This window comes from Pelophylax lessonae (assembly GCF_965119305.1).
Source record: "Pelophylax lessonae genome assembly, chromosome: 5".
Taxonomy (NCBI): Eukaryota; Metazoa; Chordata; class Amphibia; order Anura; family Ranidae; genus Pelophylax; species Pelophylax lessonae.
In genome coordinates, this window is record NC_138772.1 from 404,741,384 (window position 1) to 404,758,940 (window position 17,557).

Sequence of the window (17,557 nt, forward strand, 5' to 3'; positions counted from 1 at the left end):
AGGATCCGCCTTTACTAATTCGTATAATTGGACTACAGAACATTGGAGGAGGCTGCCTATAAATCAGCAGTGAGATTGCTGCACTGGCACAGCTGCCAGATCCTATCTCTCTGCTGTGCCTACCTGGCACAGTCCTATGTGCTGCTCTCAGGACAGCTCCTTCTTTCTGTTCTCCATGTGCTGTATGATGGCATTGCCCAGTGATTAACAGATAAATAAGAATCAATACCTGGGATTGCCATTATCTCTTCCATGTGGGTGCAGGGCTTTTGTGTCACAGGTGTCCACTAGGAATATGCAGGCACACATACTGAGGACATGCTGCAGGCTTATGGTCGCCCAGCATCTTTATGAGTCTTTGAGCTATTACACGTGCTACCTGCCTCATGTCTGATACATGGTTATTGCTGCCCAGCATCTTTTTGAGTCTTTGATCTACTGCAGTTGTTACCTGCCCTATATGTGATATATGCTATCCGCAGCTTGTGATACATAGGATATATTGATACACCCTGCCCTTCGGGATGCTCCTATATATTTCGGCCGTATGCCACGATTACATTATATGAAGTAGCCAATTAGGCCCTGAATACGGAAACGAATATGCACCTATATATGTCGTCCTACGGAAGTTTAAGAATTATTCTCCTGGGCAATTATATAATACTCTATCAACATTGATCTTGGACTAGTATTATCCTCCTCTTGCATTTTGTTTTGCCTGCCACCGTCTGAGTTGCATCGGAAATATCGGTTTATCCTGGTCTCTCTGGCCCTGAGGAAGCCTTGTGCGAAACACGTCGGCTTGCTGGGGACCCTAAGACCGTATTCCATCAGAGACCTCACATCATCATCTAATTTAAGTGATCAGCATTCCCCTATTGGGAAGTATTTCTACAATGCGATTCTATATGTTTGATGTTTTTTATGTTATATATGGGTAACCATTCCCATGTATCATTTTAATATGTATAATAAAATTACTTTTTAGTTTACATTGTGTTGTCATGGATCCTTCTACTCTCATTTAGCCCCCAAAGCCCCATCTTTCCTATTTTTTGGTACATACTATTTAGGGGTATGGGCTTCTCTTACACGGGTATTTTTTGTCTATAGGTATATGCAGGGGATGCTTATTTGTTGGGGAAAAACACCTCAAAACAGGGAAAAATGGTAAACTTAACAAAGATACACATTGACAAATTGTTTCACAAGTAGGAGAGCTCATGTATTATTACTAATATTATTATTATAATACAGGATTTATATAGCGCCAACAGTTTGCGCAGCGCTTTACAGTGTGGGGGAAGACAATACAGTTATAGTACAATTCAATACAGGAGGAATCAGAGGGCCCTGCTCGTTAGAGCTTACAATCTAGAAGGGAGGGTCAAGTGAAACAAAAGGCAGTAACCGAGGGGGATGGGCAGATGGATAAAATGGAGGTAGAGTTGTTAGGTGTGGGTAGGATAGACTTCTCTGAAGAGGAGGGTTTTCAGAGATCGCCTAAAAGCTAATAGAGTCTGAGATAATCGGACAGATAAGGGTAAGGAGTTCCACAGGATTGGAGAGGCTCTGGTAAAGTCCTGGAGGCAAGCATGGGAGGAGGTGACAATTTGAACCATGTACTGTACTTAAAGCGAAGTTCCGGCTGAATTTTTTTATTAAAAAAAAAAAACACCCTAGTATAGTTAGGGTTTGTGCATTTACACTAAGTTATCCTTTAAACCATGGGTGTCCAACCTTTTGGCTTCTCTGGGCCACATTGAGTGTAGAGAAATTTTCTCGGGACGCAAATAAAATATATACTATAGTTAAGGTATATAAGTAATAAAACCTTGCTGCGCCCTTCCCGTGCTGCTGCGTCCCCCCAGCACTAATTTAACACAACTAGTGGATGATCCCCTCTGAGGCAGCCTCTGCCTACAGTTAGTTGGAAGCCGCTGTGGCCGTGCACCGACTCGACTTCCTTCCTCCCCAGCAAAAAAATAAATTGTCAGGGGGCAGAGGGCCGCATTGCCTGCGGTTTCGGGCCGCATGCGGCCCCCGGGCCGCAGGTTGGACATGCCTGCTTTAAACTGTTTTTGTTTTGTTTTTGTGCAGCATGTCTCACTTACTTTATTCTTCTCCCGGACAGCGCGGCCATCTGCAGTCTGGGCATCTGAAGCCGCACTGTAGTTCTTCCGGGATTCCTTGCATGCTGGCTACTCAGCATGCTCCTCCCGTTCTCACGCATGCACAGTGCGTCACGGTGAGTCCCACAGCTTGCTATGAGCTGGCGTTGCCCATTGCCTCCTGGGATTGTTGACAGGAGCAAATGCAAAGAAGGAAATAACGTAGGCGGCTGTGGCGCAATAAGGAGGAAGTGAAGAGATTTTTCATCAAAAGTAAGGTAAAGGAACCAAAAAAAATAAAAATAGCTAAATAGTTTTTAGCATGTAAAACAGTTATGCATGATGGGAAGTGTAAAATATGGCTGGAACTCCGCTTTAATGCAAACCTAAAACAAAACCTTTTTTTTTTTTTTTCATTTCCCATAGATTGGGGTAGGAACAAAACCATTGTGGAAGATTTTTTATTGTCATCTGCATCTCATTAGGTAGATTTCCTTTCAGTTCCTTTTTTATAGATACAACAATAAGCGAGAGGATATCGCTGCAATTTGAGGGATATTACGTCTTAGACAATTGTCTGAGAGCATATTTCCCATTTGGAAGATTTCTACTTTATTCCTGTTCTGGTGGCAACTCAAATATATAAACAATGGAGTTGATTTACTAAAGGTAAATAGGCTGTTCATTGTGCAAGGGAAGTTGCACTTTGCAAGAGAATTTTCCCCATAGCGTAGTAAATGATGATTTTTATCATCAAATCATGCTGTTTTTTTTATTATTTTCCTTGCACATGATTGAGTATTGATGTTTAAACTGTGTTCTATATTTACATATAGCTTACACTTTTAGTCTTCAACTATTTTGATATCCTTTTTTTATACTTTGCATTACATTACTGTATATCCTTTGTTTTCCACTACTGCAAAATATGTTGTTTATTTTAACAAGAATTTAAGTGGCGAGTTGGACTGGTTTTACAGACCTTATTAGATCATTTGACCCTTAAGTGGCGTACACACATAAGAAAATAGGGGCGAATGATCGTCTGATTTTCCTCATTGTTTCACAGCAAATCAGAACCGATGAACGAAAATTCACACAAAAATTCTCGTACGACAAAGGCTTTTTTTGTAGTATATTGTTTCTGATCATGCGCAGTCTTTCTTTTCTGATTTTTCTTGTACAAAAATCGTACGAAAACGGTATACATTACGTTCGTATTTTCCCATATGAGAAACATTTTGGAGTTTGTCCCTTCAAAATTTTTCGAACGAAAATTCAGAATCGGCTGTCGCAAGTTGTGTACACACTATACGAAAATCGTACGGAAATTCTATGGATGAAAATGTTCGCCCGATTTTCCTATAGTGTGTACGAGCCTTTACTTCCTTCATTTCTACAGCAGGTGAGTCCATAGTATGTCTATACAATTGTTGTTGTAGATGTCAGGTTAAAAAATAGTAAATGTATCCAAAGCCATACAAACACATATAATACTTATTTTGCTTTTATTGAATAGATATACTGTTGTCTGCAATCAACTAAAATATACACAAGCATTTATGCAAATAAAAAAAGTAATTTTTATTGTCAAATTCTCACACAATTCTGCTAAACAGCTGAAAATCAAAACTGCAACCGTATATTAAACAATAAAATGTTAAAAAATATATGCAAATCAATAAAATACTTTTCTGCCTATATAAACCGTACAATTTTAATCAAATATTTTATAAAAGTAAAATCCCAACTCAACCCTTTTTTTAGACATAGTTGGGAAGAATTAGAACCTCTGTAAATTCTAACCCCTCCCAACTATGTCGGTCTGAACACTAAGATGATTTGTTAGACCTGGACTTTAGTGGAACATCGGTCTTTTGACACAGACTTATATACAAGCACACTTTTATGCAGTAAATTAAAAAAAAGTTTTTCTTTTGTTGTCTATGTCCCCCTAGAGATTTCTACTTATTTTAGGTGCCCTCTTTCAGGGGGACACAGTCATGAGTAATAACCTGAAAGAGGTGCTAACCCTTTCCTACTTTATCATACACTAATATACATATATATATATATATATATATATATATATATATATATATATATATATATATATATATATATATATGGAGAGAGAGAGAGAGAGAGAGAGAGGGAGATAAATATAGATATATATACACACAGTATCTTACAAAAGTGAGTACAATTCTCACATTTTTGTAAATATTTTATTATATATTTTCATGTGACAACACTGGAGAAATGACACTTTGCTACAATGTAAAGTAGTGAGTGTACAGCTTGTATAACAGTGTAAATTTCCCTCAAAAAAACTCAACACACAGACATTAATGTCTAAACCACTGGCAAAAAAAGTGAGTACATCCCTAAGTTAAAATGTCCAAATTAGGCCCAATTAGCCATTTTCCCTCCCCGGTGTCATGTGACTCGTTAGTGTTACAAGGTCTCAGGTGTGATGAGGGAGAAGGTGTGTTACATTTGGTGTTATCGCTCCCACTCTCCCATACTGGTCACTGGAAGTTCAACATGGCACCTCATAACAAAGAACTCTCTGAGGATGTGAAAAAAATAATTTGTTACATAATTGTACATAAAGATGGCCTAGGCTATAAGAAGATTGTCAAGACCCTAAAACTGAGCTGCAGCACGGTGGCCAAGACCATACAGCGGTTTAACAGGACAGGTTTAACTCAGGTTCGACTCAGAAGAGGCCTCGCCAAGAAGTTGAGTGCACGTGCTCAGCGTCATATCCAAAGGTTGTCTTTGGGAAATAAATGTATGAGTGCTGCCAGCACTGCTGCAAAGGTTAAAGGGGTGCAGGGGGGGGGGGGTTCAGCCTGTCAGTGCTTAGACCATATACCCCACACTGCATCAAATTGGTCTGCATGGCTGTCATCCCCGGAGGAAGCCTCTTCTAAAGATGATGCACAAGAAAGCCTACAAACTGTTTACTAAAGACAAGCAGACTAAGGACATGGATTACTGCAACCATGTCCTGTGGTCTGATGAGACCAAGATAAACGTATTTGGTTCAGATGGTGTCAAGCATGTGTGGCGGCAACCACATGAGGAATACAAAGGCAAGCGTGTCTTGCCTATAGTCAAGCATGGTGGTGGGAGTGTCATGGTCTGAGGCTGCATGAGTGCTGTGGGCATTTGGGAGCTACAGTTCATTGCTGAAAGCATGAATGCCAACATGTACAGTCTCCCTTCGGAGACTGGGCCACAGGGCAGTATTCAAATATGATAACGACCCCAAACACACCAAGATGACCACTGCCTTGCTAAAGAAGCTGAGGGTAAAGGTGATGAACTGGTCAAACATTACTCCAGACCTAAACCCTATTGAGCATCTGCGGCCTTCCTCAAACATAAGGTGGAGGAGCGCAAGGTCTCTAACATTCATCAGCTCCGTGATGTCATCATGGAGGAGTGGAAGATGACTCCAGTGGCAACCTGTGAAGCTCTGGTGAACTCCATGCCCAAGAGGGTTAAGGCAGTGCTGGAAAAAAATAGTGGCCGCACAAAATATTGACACTCTTGGCCCAATTTGGACATTGTCACTTAGGGGTGTACTCACTTTTGTTGCCAACCTTTAGACATTAATGGCTGTGTGTTGAGTTATTTTGAGGGGACAGCAAATTTACACTGTTATACAAGCTGTACACTCACTACTTTACATTGTAGCAAAGTGTAATTTCTTCAGTGTTGTGAAAAGATATAAGAGATAAAGAGATAAATATATAATAAAATATTTACAAAAATGTAAGGGGTGTACTCACTTTTTTGAGATACTGTGTATATATATATATATATAGTTCTGCAGTAACATGATAGAAGTATGTATGCCCAAGCAGGCGACATATTGAAAGTAATAAAATGGATGCAAAAATGTACCTGGGTATCAATATAATGTTAGCATTGTCCAGGCTGTCCCTTGTAAAACATTAGTGTAGGGAAACATATCAAATACCTTCCACAAATACATGAACAGTGAAACATATAAATCTGAATTAGCACATTTAGGATATAATGTATGTAAGTTTTGTTATACTATATGATAGGTGTGGGTTACACCCTTCTTTATAAGTTTGCTAAGCTGCTGAGGGGTGTTAGAAAAGGGTTAAAGTTCCTATAAATTGTTTCCTATAGAATTTAGTACCCACAGTGTGATGCCATGTTGCTTACAGGTACCTTCAAGTGCACTTGGGAACATGTAGTAGATTGAATAACACAGGTAATAAAACTTTAGCAGACCTTCCTAACAACTATACTAGCTCATTAAAGTCAACCTCTTATCTCTTTACACAAAAACAGATCTGATCAGCAAGAAAAACAGCAGATAAAGCAAACTTAAAGCATATCTAAACCCCAAAGCAAGGATGTAATATATTGCAGCAATGTCGTATTGGGATAAAACAATAGAACATCTTCCTCCCCTTATCAATATAACATATAGGGAGTAGTTCTGTAATCCTCAGACGAGGACTAGGAAACTGATAACTGAGAAGTGCGCAGGAAGTTAAAAAAACAAAAGATTTCTGGCAGAATAGAGAGGTATTTTTTTGTACTTGCAGAAAATGTACTTTCCATTAACCGCTTGATGATCAGGTCATTTTTTGCTATTCAGCATTGCGCTACTTTAACCTGTAATTGGGTGGTCATGCAAAGCTATAACCAAAATAAATATTATATCATTTTTTTCACACAAATTGATCTTTCTTTTGGTGGTATTTGATCACCACTGGGTTTTTTATTTTTTTGTGATATAAATGAGAAAAGACCCAAAACTTTGAAAAAAAAAAAGATATTTTCTACTTTCTGGTATTAAACATATCCAATAAAAAATTAAAAATCCAATAAAAATAAAGAAAATTTAATTTCTTTATAAATTTAGGCCAAAATCCCAATAAGTGTGTATTGGTTGGTTTGTGCGAAAGTTATAGTATTCACAAACTATGGTATAGATACTGGAATTTTTATTTATTCATTTTTATATAGTAGTAATAGCGGTGATCAGTGAATTATAGTGTGACTGTGATAGTGCAGCGGGCAATCTGACACTTTATGGGAACTGACTGTCACTGACATCTCCAGTGACACTAATACAGTGATCAGTGCGAATAATAAACACTGTCACTGTAGTATTGCCACTGGCTGGGAAAGGATTAACATCCAGGGCAATCAAAGGGTTAACTGTGTGCCAAGTGTTCATATATGTGCCGTGTGCTGTTTTTACTAACCAATGAGACATTTTTTACTCCCTGCTTTGCACAGCTCTGTCCGTAGAAAGGTTGTTGGTGAACAACAGAGGACTCTCTTCTGTCATTGACTCAGCCGATAAGCGAGTGCCGGCTATAAATCATTGGCCAGGATTACCTTGTGCTGCAGCGAATGGTAGCTCAAGCTTCCAGGTGCGCGTGGGGACCCGGAAGAAGCCGCAACAAACAGGTATGTGATTGTGTAAATCAAGTAGGCGTATCCCCCGTGTGCATGAAACGCATTGGTGGGGCCTTACGCGCTGACATCACAGCACCATTTCTGGGTTCAAGATAGGCGGCCATTATTGTAAGTCCGGCAGCATCTGTTTGTGTACACCACATGGATGTTTTAATTTGTATTATATGGGAGAAAATCATATAATAAACACTACACTTGATAGTACATCTTGGGCTCCATGTGGTGAGCATCTTTTGATTAGAACTCCCCCTGGCTAAGTGATATATACCTGGGAAAGTGATTGCTGGAGACCCTGGAAGACTGGAATATTGTGCAATAACTATTTACTATTACTACTATATAACTATTATATTACTACTATATAACAATTTACTATTACTATTATATAACTATTATATTACTACTATATAACTATTTACTATTACTACTATATAACTATTTACTAATAATGCTCTGGTGAGGACATAGTGGTAAAGGACTGGCACTTGAGACCTATTAAATCTTTGTTTTGCTGCACTGGGAAGTGTCACTACTAGTGAATCTTTTATGTGGACATTTAAATATATGTGGATAGTTTATTTTTTATTATGGGCACTTTATGATCACATGTATGGTGTTTATTACAATTTTTTTTCAAATTTATGCATGCTGTTTTTGATGTGTATGGTTGTTTTTTACACATTTTACCCGTAATAATATATGTTATATATTTTATATATATATATATATATATATATATATACATATATATACATATGTCATATGAATTTTATAGTATTTATAAATATATATATGCTGCACATTGTTTTAATTTATATTGTTTACCAGGTTGGTCACCTTTTAGTGCTAGCATCTCCACCCTCTAAGCGCTCACTGTTTTCACTATCTTAGGTATGTGATTGTGCCCGTACGAGATGACCTGATGCAGTAAAAGTACTGCGATAGGTCGACAAGCGGTTAAGGAAAACAAATGTAGTCAGCTAAAGACTGGTAGGCTGCTATATACTACATTTTTCTTCTTGGGTTTAGATTTACTTTAAGGCCCCGTTCACATAGCAGCGACGCTACTTCCCGGGGTGACCTCCGAGGTCACGGCGCGCTGCTCGCCCCGCGACCTCGGAGTGGCCGGCACGGACTTCATAACATTGAAGTCTATGACGGTCGCTCCGGGTCGCCCCAAAGAAGCTCCGGACCCTTTTTCTAAGTCGGAGCGACTTGTGTCGCTCCTATTAGAACGGGTCCGCAGCTTCCCTATGGAAGGCGACCTACGGCGACCTGTGAGGCGACCAGGTCGCCTCACAGGTCGCCCCAGTGTGAACGGGGACTAAGTCCACAAAAAATTGTTTTAGTTTCATAGAACAGCACCTGAGTAAGAATTTTCAAAGCATAATTAGATACATTTTTCTAAACTTCTTAAAAGAATGTTTTGCAAAGCTTCATTTCAAACTCCAACATACAGGGGATGATTTACTAAAACTGGAGAGTGCAAAATATGGTGCAGCTATGCATGGTAGCCAATCAGCTTCTAACTTTAGCTTGTTCAAGTAAACTTTGACAAAAAAAGACCTGGAAGCTGATTCGTTTCTGTGCAGAGCTGCACCAGATGTTGCACTCTCCAGTTTTAGTAATAAAACACACCATAGTAGAACTGCACGATTTTGGATAATATGAGAATCACAATGTTTTTGCTTAGAATAAAGATCACAATTCTCGGTGTAACATCATCTTTCACATTATACAAAAAAATTGGGCTAACTTTATTGTTTAGTTTTTATTTTTTATAAATTCCTTGAAGTGTATTTTGTCCCCAAAAATTGCGTTTGAAATACAAATACAGTGTGACATAAAATATTGCAACAACTGCCTTTTTATTTTTTAGGGTCTCTGCTAAAATTATATAAATATATATAATATATAATATATATATATATATATATATATATATATATATATGTTTGGGGTTCTAGCAACACATTTTCTAGCAACAAATAGTGATTTTAACTTGTAAACAACAAGTGTCAGAAAAAGACTTAATCTTTAGTGGTTAAACTGACCTCATTTGCAGACCAAAGTTCATCCCTTTGATCTCTAAAAGAACCAAATAATATAATGTTTCATTTTATCTCTCAGCGCTGAGCAATGTTGTGATAAACTTTGCAGGCTGCTTTTTTTTTGACAACTGTGAGCAGAGAACTGCTCTGCACTTGTTACATGATTTGGAAATGCTGGATTAAGATCGTGAGGGGGGTTGAAACAAGATCGCAGTGTTTTAACAATTAATCTTGCAGCTCTACACCATAGTTTCGTTTTCGATTTGGTGATAGCATGATGCAGTTCTAAGTTAATGGAAAACATCTAGATAATTCCTGATTGCTCCTTGAACTCTTTCCCAATTTTTGCATTCTGCAAATAAATAATGTGTTCAAGCTTGTTCTACAAAGTGACTGGCACCCATCTTTTGTCTAAGAACATAGAGAAGAATCAACCCTCAAATGGCTATTCCTGGGGCATTACCACTACATGAAGCATCCACAACATGACCTGTTTTGTTATCTGATGGTCATTAGTTGTCCCACAAAAGGTAAAAAAATTACACAGGTAAGGATCATTGAGCTACTCTACATAGCGTGTTTTCTCTACTCAGTACATAAACATGAATATTTGACTAAAATAATTATGAACTTGCGTAAAAATATTTTACAAGAAGATCTTCTGTTGTAGGAATCTTTTGACTTTCATCTCATGCATGTTTCTAGCTGTTGTTTTTAGATAACCAGAACGAGCTTCTATTTTTAGTATGATCTGGACTCTTTTGCACCGTCTTGATAAATTGCTACAGCCATTCAACAGTTCAAACAGAGGGAAAGATACATGGTCAGAAAAATCCAGAAAGGTGCTTAAAGATTTAATTTTCTTCCTGAAGCCATTGGCTGTTTTTCATCCTGTTTCTTTACCTCCAAACTACTTTTTTTTTAAAGTTTATACCAGCAAGCAATCCTTAAAAATAAAAAAAAATCTTTAAAAAACACATTTTTTTTTTTTTACAGAGGAAAAAAAAATAATACTTTTAATAAAACATATCATATTTTTAAGGCTTGATTTTGAATTTGCTCATCTGCTGCTACAATGCTTCTGGATAGATTAAATGGGGGCATGTCTTAATCAGTGCTGACAACACAACAGCCAATTATGCGCCAGAGGAAAAACCATTTGTTTGAATTTGCCAGTGGGTGTTTTAAACTAATGTGCACTGTCAATCTAGATGCTAAACGGGCAGATTTTAGGCTCAGTATTGACTTCTTGTTAAATTAAGGATCATTCTTATTTACCTTAGATCCGCCAAAAGGATTTTCATTTGAAGATCTTGTGTATAAATATTTTTATAGTGTATTTACATTGTTGTGTGTGTTTAAATTATATTTGGTAATATACCTAATTAGGTTTTTGTGACTTTTTACAAAACACCTGCTATCATAATATATCAGTTTCTTTGATTGGAAGAAATGGCGATGGTGATATGGGTGGCGTTTCTTTTGTTGCAGAAGCCGGTGCTAGTCATACAGAAGATAATACTTCACCAGATGGACCTTTTTCTTTTTTCTCATCGAAGACATGAACAATGCCTGGCTTCAGCAACAGATCATCCGATTCAATCTGACTTTTGCTTTCTTCTACCTCACTGTATTTTCCTTTTCTTTGTTGCGATGCTTTATTTAAGACTTCTTTTAAACGATTCTTTATTTCAACATCAGGACAGAAAACATATTCATAAAGGCATCCTGCAAAAACAGCACCAGCAATTGGCCCAACCCAATAGACCTAAAATATAAATAAAACAGTTACAATTATAGTTGGCCCGAACCTAAATTAAATAAAGTGAGAAAGTTGCACTTGCATTTAAACACTATTAAATAAAAACATATTTGGGACCCCATACTTACTCACAGACATATGGATGCACATATATGCAGTATATTCATACTATAAATGAATGCAGTGGTACATACAGTATACACACAGTTACACACATTTATAAAAAAAAATCAGTATATGCACATAAGAATATGAATACTCACATATATACAATGGGGTTGGTTTATTAATGGAGTAGAGACTGTTCACTTAGGAAAATAAATGTTAGTAAATTAGATAAATGCACACTCATGTGTTAGCAAAAATCCTGCTTTTTTCTTTCTTTTGTCGATAATTAAAGAGGAAGTAAACCCTCCTCTGCAACTTGTACCTATAGGTAAGCCTACGATAAGGCTTACCTATAGGTACTGTAAATATCTCCTAAACATGTACCGTTTAGGAGATATTTACCTTACATGCAGCCAGTGACGTCACTGGAGCATGCACTCTGAAGGCGCTGGTGCCGTTCCTTCAGAGCCCCGTGCTGTGACCGTCGGGTCCCGCGCGCGTGCGCGGGAGTGACGTCACCGCGGCTCCGGCCAATCAGATGGCCGGATTCCGCGATCCCGGAAGACGGGCGACTGAAAATGTCGCCCGTCATAGAGGTAAGCGGGCGGCACGGCGGGGGCTCGTTCTAAGGTAAGTATTTCATAATGAGCTAGTATGCGATGCATACTAGCTCATTATGTGTTTCTCTTTCAGGGTGAAAAAAAAAATGGGTTTACAACCTCTTTAAGTATTTAAAATGAACAGTTTCACCTTATTTAATAGCATTAACTTTGAAAACTGAACATAGAATTTTCAAAGCAAGCATTTGCTTTCATGGCAGAGCAGCGCATAATCCTTTAGTAAATGAACCCTGCTTAATGTATATTCAATAATATACAATATATACTTTTATATGTTTGCGTAAACTCGCAAACACACACGTGCAGCCTTGTTGTAGACTGTGCTGCCACGTTCTCAGCAACCATGTTAAAAGAGACAGACCTGTTCCCAGAAACTGTAATTTTCTCAGAAACTGACCTGTTCCAAGATACTACGATGTTTAAGTTACAGCACAGTTTTTTTGTGCATCACTGGCAACTCTGTCATGTGGCCTGTGGCATACTGGAGGTTAAACCAGAACTTAAGTTACACACTGTGAGCAGGCATTATTTTTATTGCACAAGAGACATGCAATAAAACATACAGTGGTCAGCCCAATCCCTATCTGCTGAAATGATTAACTCCTAAGCAGGAGTGATGTCATTCCACACCGACCAATAAAGATGGCCAAAACTGGCACACAGGAGATGATGTTATACACTGTGAGCAGGCAGGATTTTTATTGCAGAAGAGACATGCAGTAAAACATACAGTAGTCGGCCCAATCCCTGTGTGCTGGAATGACTAACTCCTGAGCAGGAGTGACATCGTCCCGCACCGGCCAATAAAGATGGCCAAAACTGGCACACAGCAGACGATGCCAGTGTTGGTGAGGGAACGTTGGAAAGGTGAGTATTGGTCCCTTAATTTCTGCTTTAAATATAGGGATTAGTCCAGTGGAGTTTTCTGAATTGGCCACCAGATGTTGCCATAGTTAAGGTTCTTGTAAGAAGGGTAGGCAACCAACAGAGCCATTGGAGCCATTAGAGATCCTTATATGTAAGATAGCATTGATTAGAAAGGTCAGAAAGAGTTAATTCCAGCCATGCCCCTGCCAGTATAGGACATCTTGGGCAAAGGACTATACATACTCATATACATTCCTGATATTAGGCTTGTGCAAATGATGGACAGCTGTGTGACGACTCCTTGCTGTATGGCCTCTGTAGTGGGTATGTGAAAACGCAGCTGAAGAACACCAGCATGATGGGAGACCTCTGAATAGATACATTTAATTTAAGGGGCAACTGATGGAAGTTTTTAGAGTGACTATGAGCCCAATGACAAAAGTATCTCAGTATGCTGTTAAAAACAAACACAGGTGGGGAAAAATGTCTAGCGCATGGGGTAGTAGACAGGATTTCTCGGATAACTAAATAACTTAAACTAAGATAAATAAATGACACTACAATAATTTAAGGTTGGAAATTGAAGAGGCCACGGCCGTTTATTATTTATTAAAATTAACCAATAACTTTATATATCAATATAAAACATCATAAAACAACCCAGTCACCACGACCCAGGTTGCCACCAGCAAAATTAAAACTCAAAATAATTATCCAAACGAACTTAGAACATTCAATCACAAGAATAAACGTCCTCCTTTGCAGCATGCAAAGGTGACCCTAAAATAATAAACTGACCGCGACAAACAAGGGAGGGGGGGGGGAACCGCTCGGCTTCGGCTTCCTGAGGCGAACTGAAGTCCAGTCAGTGAGAGATCCCTTAAGTGAGGCTGAAGGAGGGCTCTGAACCAATCCTGGATGAGGAAAATAGGCGGGAAAAACGGGATGCAGCAGGTAAGAAGCCTAATCTGCCTGGATACTGGGGCAGCTAGTAAAAGGAACAGCCAATCAGCTCAAGGATGAGCTAACTGGCTTAAACTCCCTAGAAATATCCCTGGTCCTATAATACTTATGCTAAGCTAACTGTACCTGTCACTACCCCATAAATAAAAGGGGTTAATTAACCCCTTTTCTTTTTATTACCACCATAACCATTTACTGAATCTCATAAACAATAACATACTCACAGATATGAATTAAAATAGGCATATCAAACAACAACTCCAGCTGTAGGTGCCCTCATCGACTCCAATGCCACATGGTTGGGAGGCTTTCACATTTTGGGGGACAAGGCCCCTTCCTCCCAATAGGGGCTTGTCACTGAAACACATAACTGTGTGGCTTTGAAGTTGCCTATGACTGTTGTTGTTGTTTGATATGCCCGTTTTTATTCACGTCTGAGAGTAATGGTTATGGTGGTAATGTGCTAGGCGTTTGGGTCCTCCTGAGTGTGTTTTTTGCAGTGTATTGAAGATTTGAGAAGAGTTGCATTGAGCAAAACATTACATGCCAAGATATCACGTGAAGCATTCTTGTCTGAACACTAGAGGGTTTAGAGTTTTCTGTAAATTTATATCAGTGTGCTTAGGGGATCCGCATTCCCTGTCCATGCATGAAAGCTTGAATAGTACAACATAGTGACCATGCAGCCCAGCATGTGGCCCTGCACCATTAGACAACAGTATTATTTGCCAAGCTCCAGAGGACAACACTCCTGACAACACTACAATTACACATAGGCAAGCAGAAAAAAGCCATTTGATCACCCTACAGAAAAAAAAGATGACAATGTTGCTCCAGGCAGGAGTAATGTCATCCAGCCATAAGACTAAAAACATAAAGATATTGAGGAGAAAGAGGTACACAGCTTCAAATGAAGCCATGACCCATGGGTTACACATCTTGGTCTCCGGGCATTGCTGCTCTATCCCTGTCATTCTAGAGAAGGAGGAATGAAGCTAAACAGTTAGCAACCTCATAATATTTGATGTCAATATATATAACATTGTACAGGTACCATCATAATAATAAGTTATGCATTGTATTGCACTGGGACACATGAGGTTTTTTGACCTATTATGATTTTAACTATTGTGCTTATTGGGAGAAATTACTTATACTTAGGTTAGCAACTGAGGTTGTGCAGTAACAGTAGGTATCTGTGTATGAAATTACTAATTGTAAATGGTAAATAGTTACTACAGCATGTGTAGGAAGATGTCCCTTAATATTAATATTATGAGGGAGTCTTTCTATTCTACACATAGACTGTTTGTCCCTCTTGCTTTAGGTTTGATGTTATTTAGCATCAGGGCCAGAACCACCAGGCTCAGGAACAGCTTTTTTTTCCTGATACTGTGAAATTAAATAATTATGCATCACCCTAAATTATTAAGATTGATAATATTGCACTTTTCTATTGTTAGCCACCTCAGCTAAGAAGGGTTTTATCCCCCTCATGACCAGACATTTTTTTGCTATTCATCACTGTGCTACTTTACCTGGCAATTGCACGGTCTTGCAACACACATTTTTTTCCACACAAATAGAGCTTTCTTGTGATGGCATTTGATTGCCACAGTTTTTTTTTAATGGTTTTTGTGATATAAACGAAAAAAGATTGAACATGTATCCAGTAGGGGGGATTCTTTGGAGAAGGATTAGAACCCCTGTCAGTTTTTATTGCCATCTGTGTCCCCATTAGGGTGATTCACTCTCTCTATTGTTACTGTTTTTCCATATCACTAAAAGTGAAAGGAAAAGAAATTCCTACATTTTGAGTTGACATCAGAACATTAATAGTGGGGAAATCTCCCCAATGGGATATAGATGGCAAAAAAACAAAAACAAAAAAAACTGCCAGGGGTTCTAACCTTTCATTACTCTAAAAAGTAAGTTTTGTCTTCAGTTACACTTTAAAGTATTTTTTGCTGTGATATTTGGCAAATGAATTGCTATATCTTTGGACAGGTCTGGTTTTTCATCTTTCTTTGATTTTTTTGAAAGTGTCACTCTGATATCCATCTGCCAAACCTTTAAATTGATGACAACCCTCTCCTAACAGCTCAAGTTCCACACCTTTGTAAGAATACTTGTCTATTCCTAATCCGATTCTGTCTTATTATATATTATTAATATTTGCACCAAAATAATTGTGAAAAAGTATCCCCAATACATATGACATATATTTTAGCAAGGGATTTGACCATTGTAATATGCACGTACATTCTATTATGTTTGGAGTGATTGTTAGGTTTATGCAGCAATTGATATATATGCTTGTATATACACATAAAAGTCTCTGAAAATCTAGTGAAATGATGGGAGAAAGTAGATATATTTTACTACATGCAATGGGGTTGATTTACTAAAGGCAAATAGACTGTGCACTTTGCAAGTGCAATTGCTCCAGAGCTTAGTAAATGAGGGGGAGCTCTGCTGACTTTCATCACCCATTCATGTGCAATCAAAAACATTTTTTTTTATTTTCCTTGCACGTTGTTGGGTATTCTTTGTAAAGTGAAGTTTTTATCTCATTTCCAAATCGCTAGAGCAGGGTTTTTTTTTACCAGGGTTCCTCCTGAGGTTGCTAGGGGTTCCTTGAAACTGGGAGATTTCTGCCTCTCAGATAAGTTCCCAATGACACCATTGTTTCTTTTAGCTATCTGTAAGGGGGTAATTCTTCCCAATGATGACAAGAATAGAGAGCATTCTTCCCACTGTTACCCTAATGTGTCATGAGTATTAGATTTTACATTTTTAGCAGGGGTTCCCCGAGACAATAAATTTATTTCAAGGGTTCCTCTGTGTTGAAAAGGTTGAGAATGACTGCGCTGGAGCAACCCCAATGTTTCTGTGTTTTTCCATATTTAGGTTTCTATGCATTACTGTTGAGAGACTGATCCAAAAAAGGTAGAGAATACTCCAAATTGGCTATTATATTACATTCCTTAAATACCACATGCCTGGACCACCAATCATTTAACTTGAGCATTTATTTATTTATTTCCTTTAGTGAAAAGGAAATTGTACTTTTTTTTTTAACATACTTTCAGAGTAGTTCAGTGTCACCATAGTAACATAGCCAGCATCTGCTTGGAAGCAGTGCCCTTCAGACATGGCGGTGTGGGGCAAACTGTCCTAGATGCCATCCAGATCTCATGGGGATTGTGATGCCTCTGCCATGACCAACTCAAGTCCTCAACTCCCTCTATGGATGTTCCCCGCCTTGCACCTCTATCCTGCTTGCAAGCTGCTTCATGTGGCCGTAGCGGCTATGGGCTTACTGACGGGGACTTGTGCGTGATGTCACTTCCGCCGGGTTGGGCTGGCACATGCGCACTGGTGCGATTTATGCCGTCCACTTCCTGCCGTTATTGGCAGATGCCGGCGGGATGGGAGGGGGAAATAAAGTGGCGTCTAGTCACCATTGCCCATCACAGCGGCAGTAACCTGAGGACTCTGTCCCAAGTCACACCAGTGAATGATCACATATGTAGCGAGGTAGGTTAAGGATCCATGCTAATAAACCATTTGGGGACACTGTTTGACCTC

The 17,557-nt window shown here is 38.7% G+C and overlaps 1 protein-coding gene across 2 annotated transcripts in view; it reads right to left on the reverse strand.

The window, feature by feature from the left end:
- Positions 1-10,614: 10,614 nt before the first annotated feature.
- AQP4 (aquaporin 4) overlaps positions 10,615-17,557 on the reverse strand; it is a 64,610-nt gene continuing 57,667 nt past the window's right edge. For both annotated transcript variants that reach the window (XM_082258844.1, XM_082258845.1), the window contains exon 5: positions 10,615-11,414. In XM_082258844.1, coding sequence (XP_082114970.1) covers positions 11,151-11,414 — 264 coding nt within the window. In that variant the 3' untranslated portion in view covers positions 10,615-11,150. The remainder of the gene's footprint in view (positions 11,415-17,557) is intronic.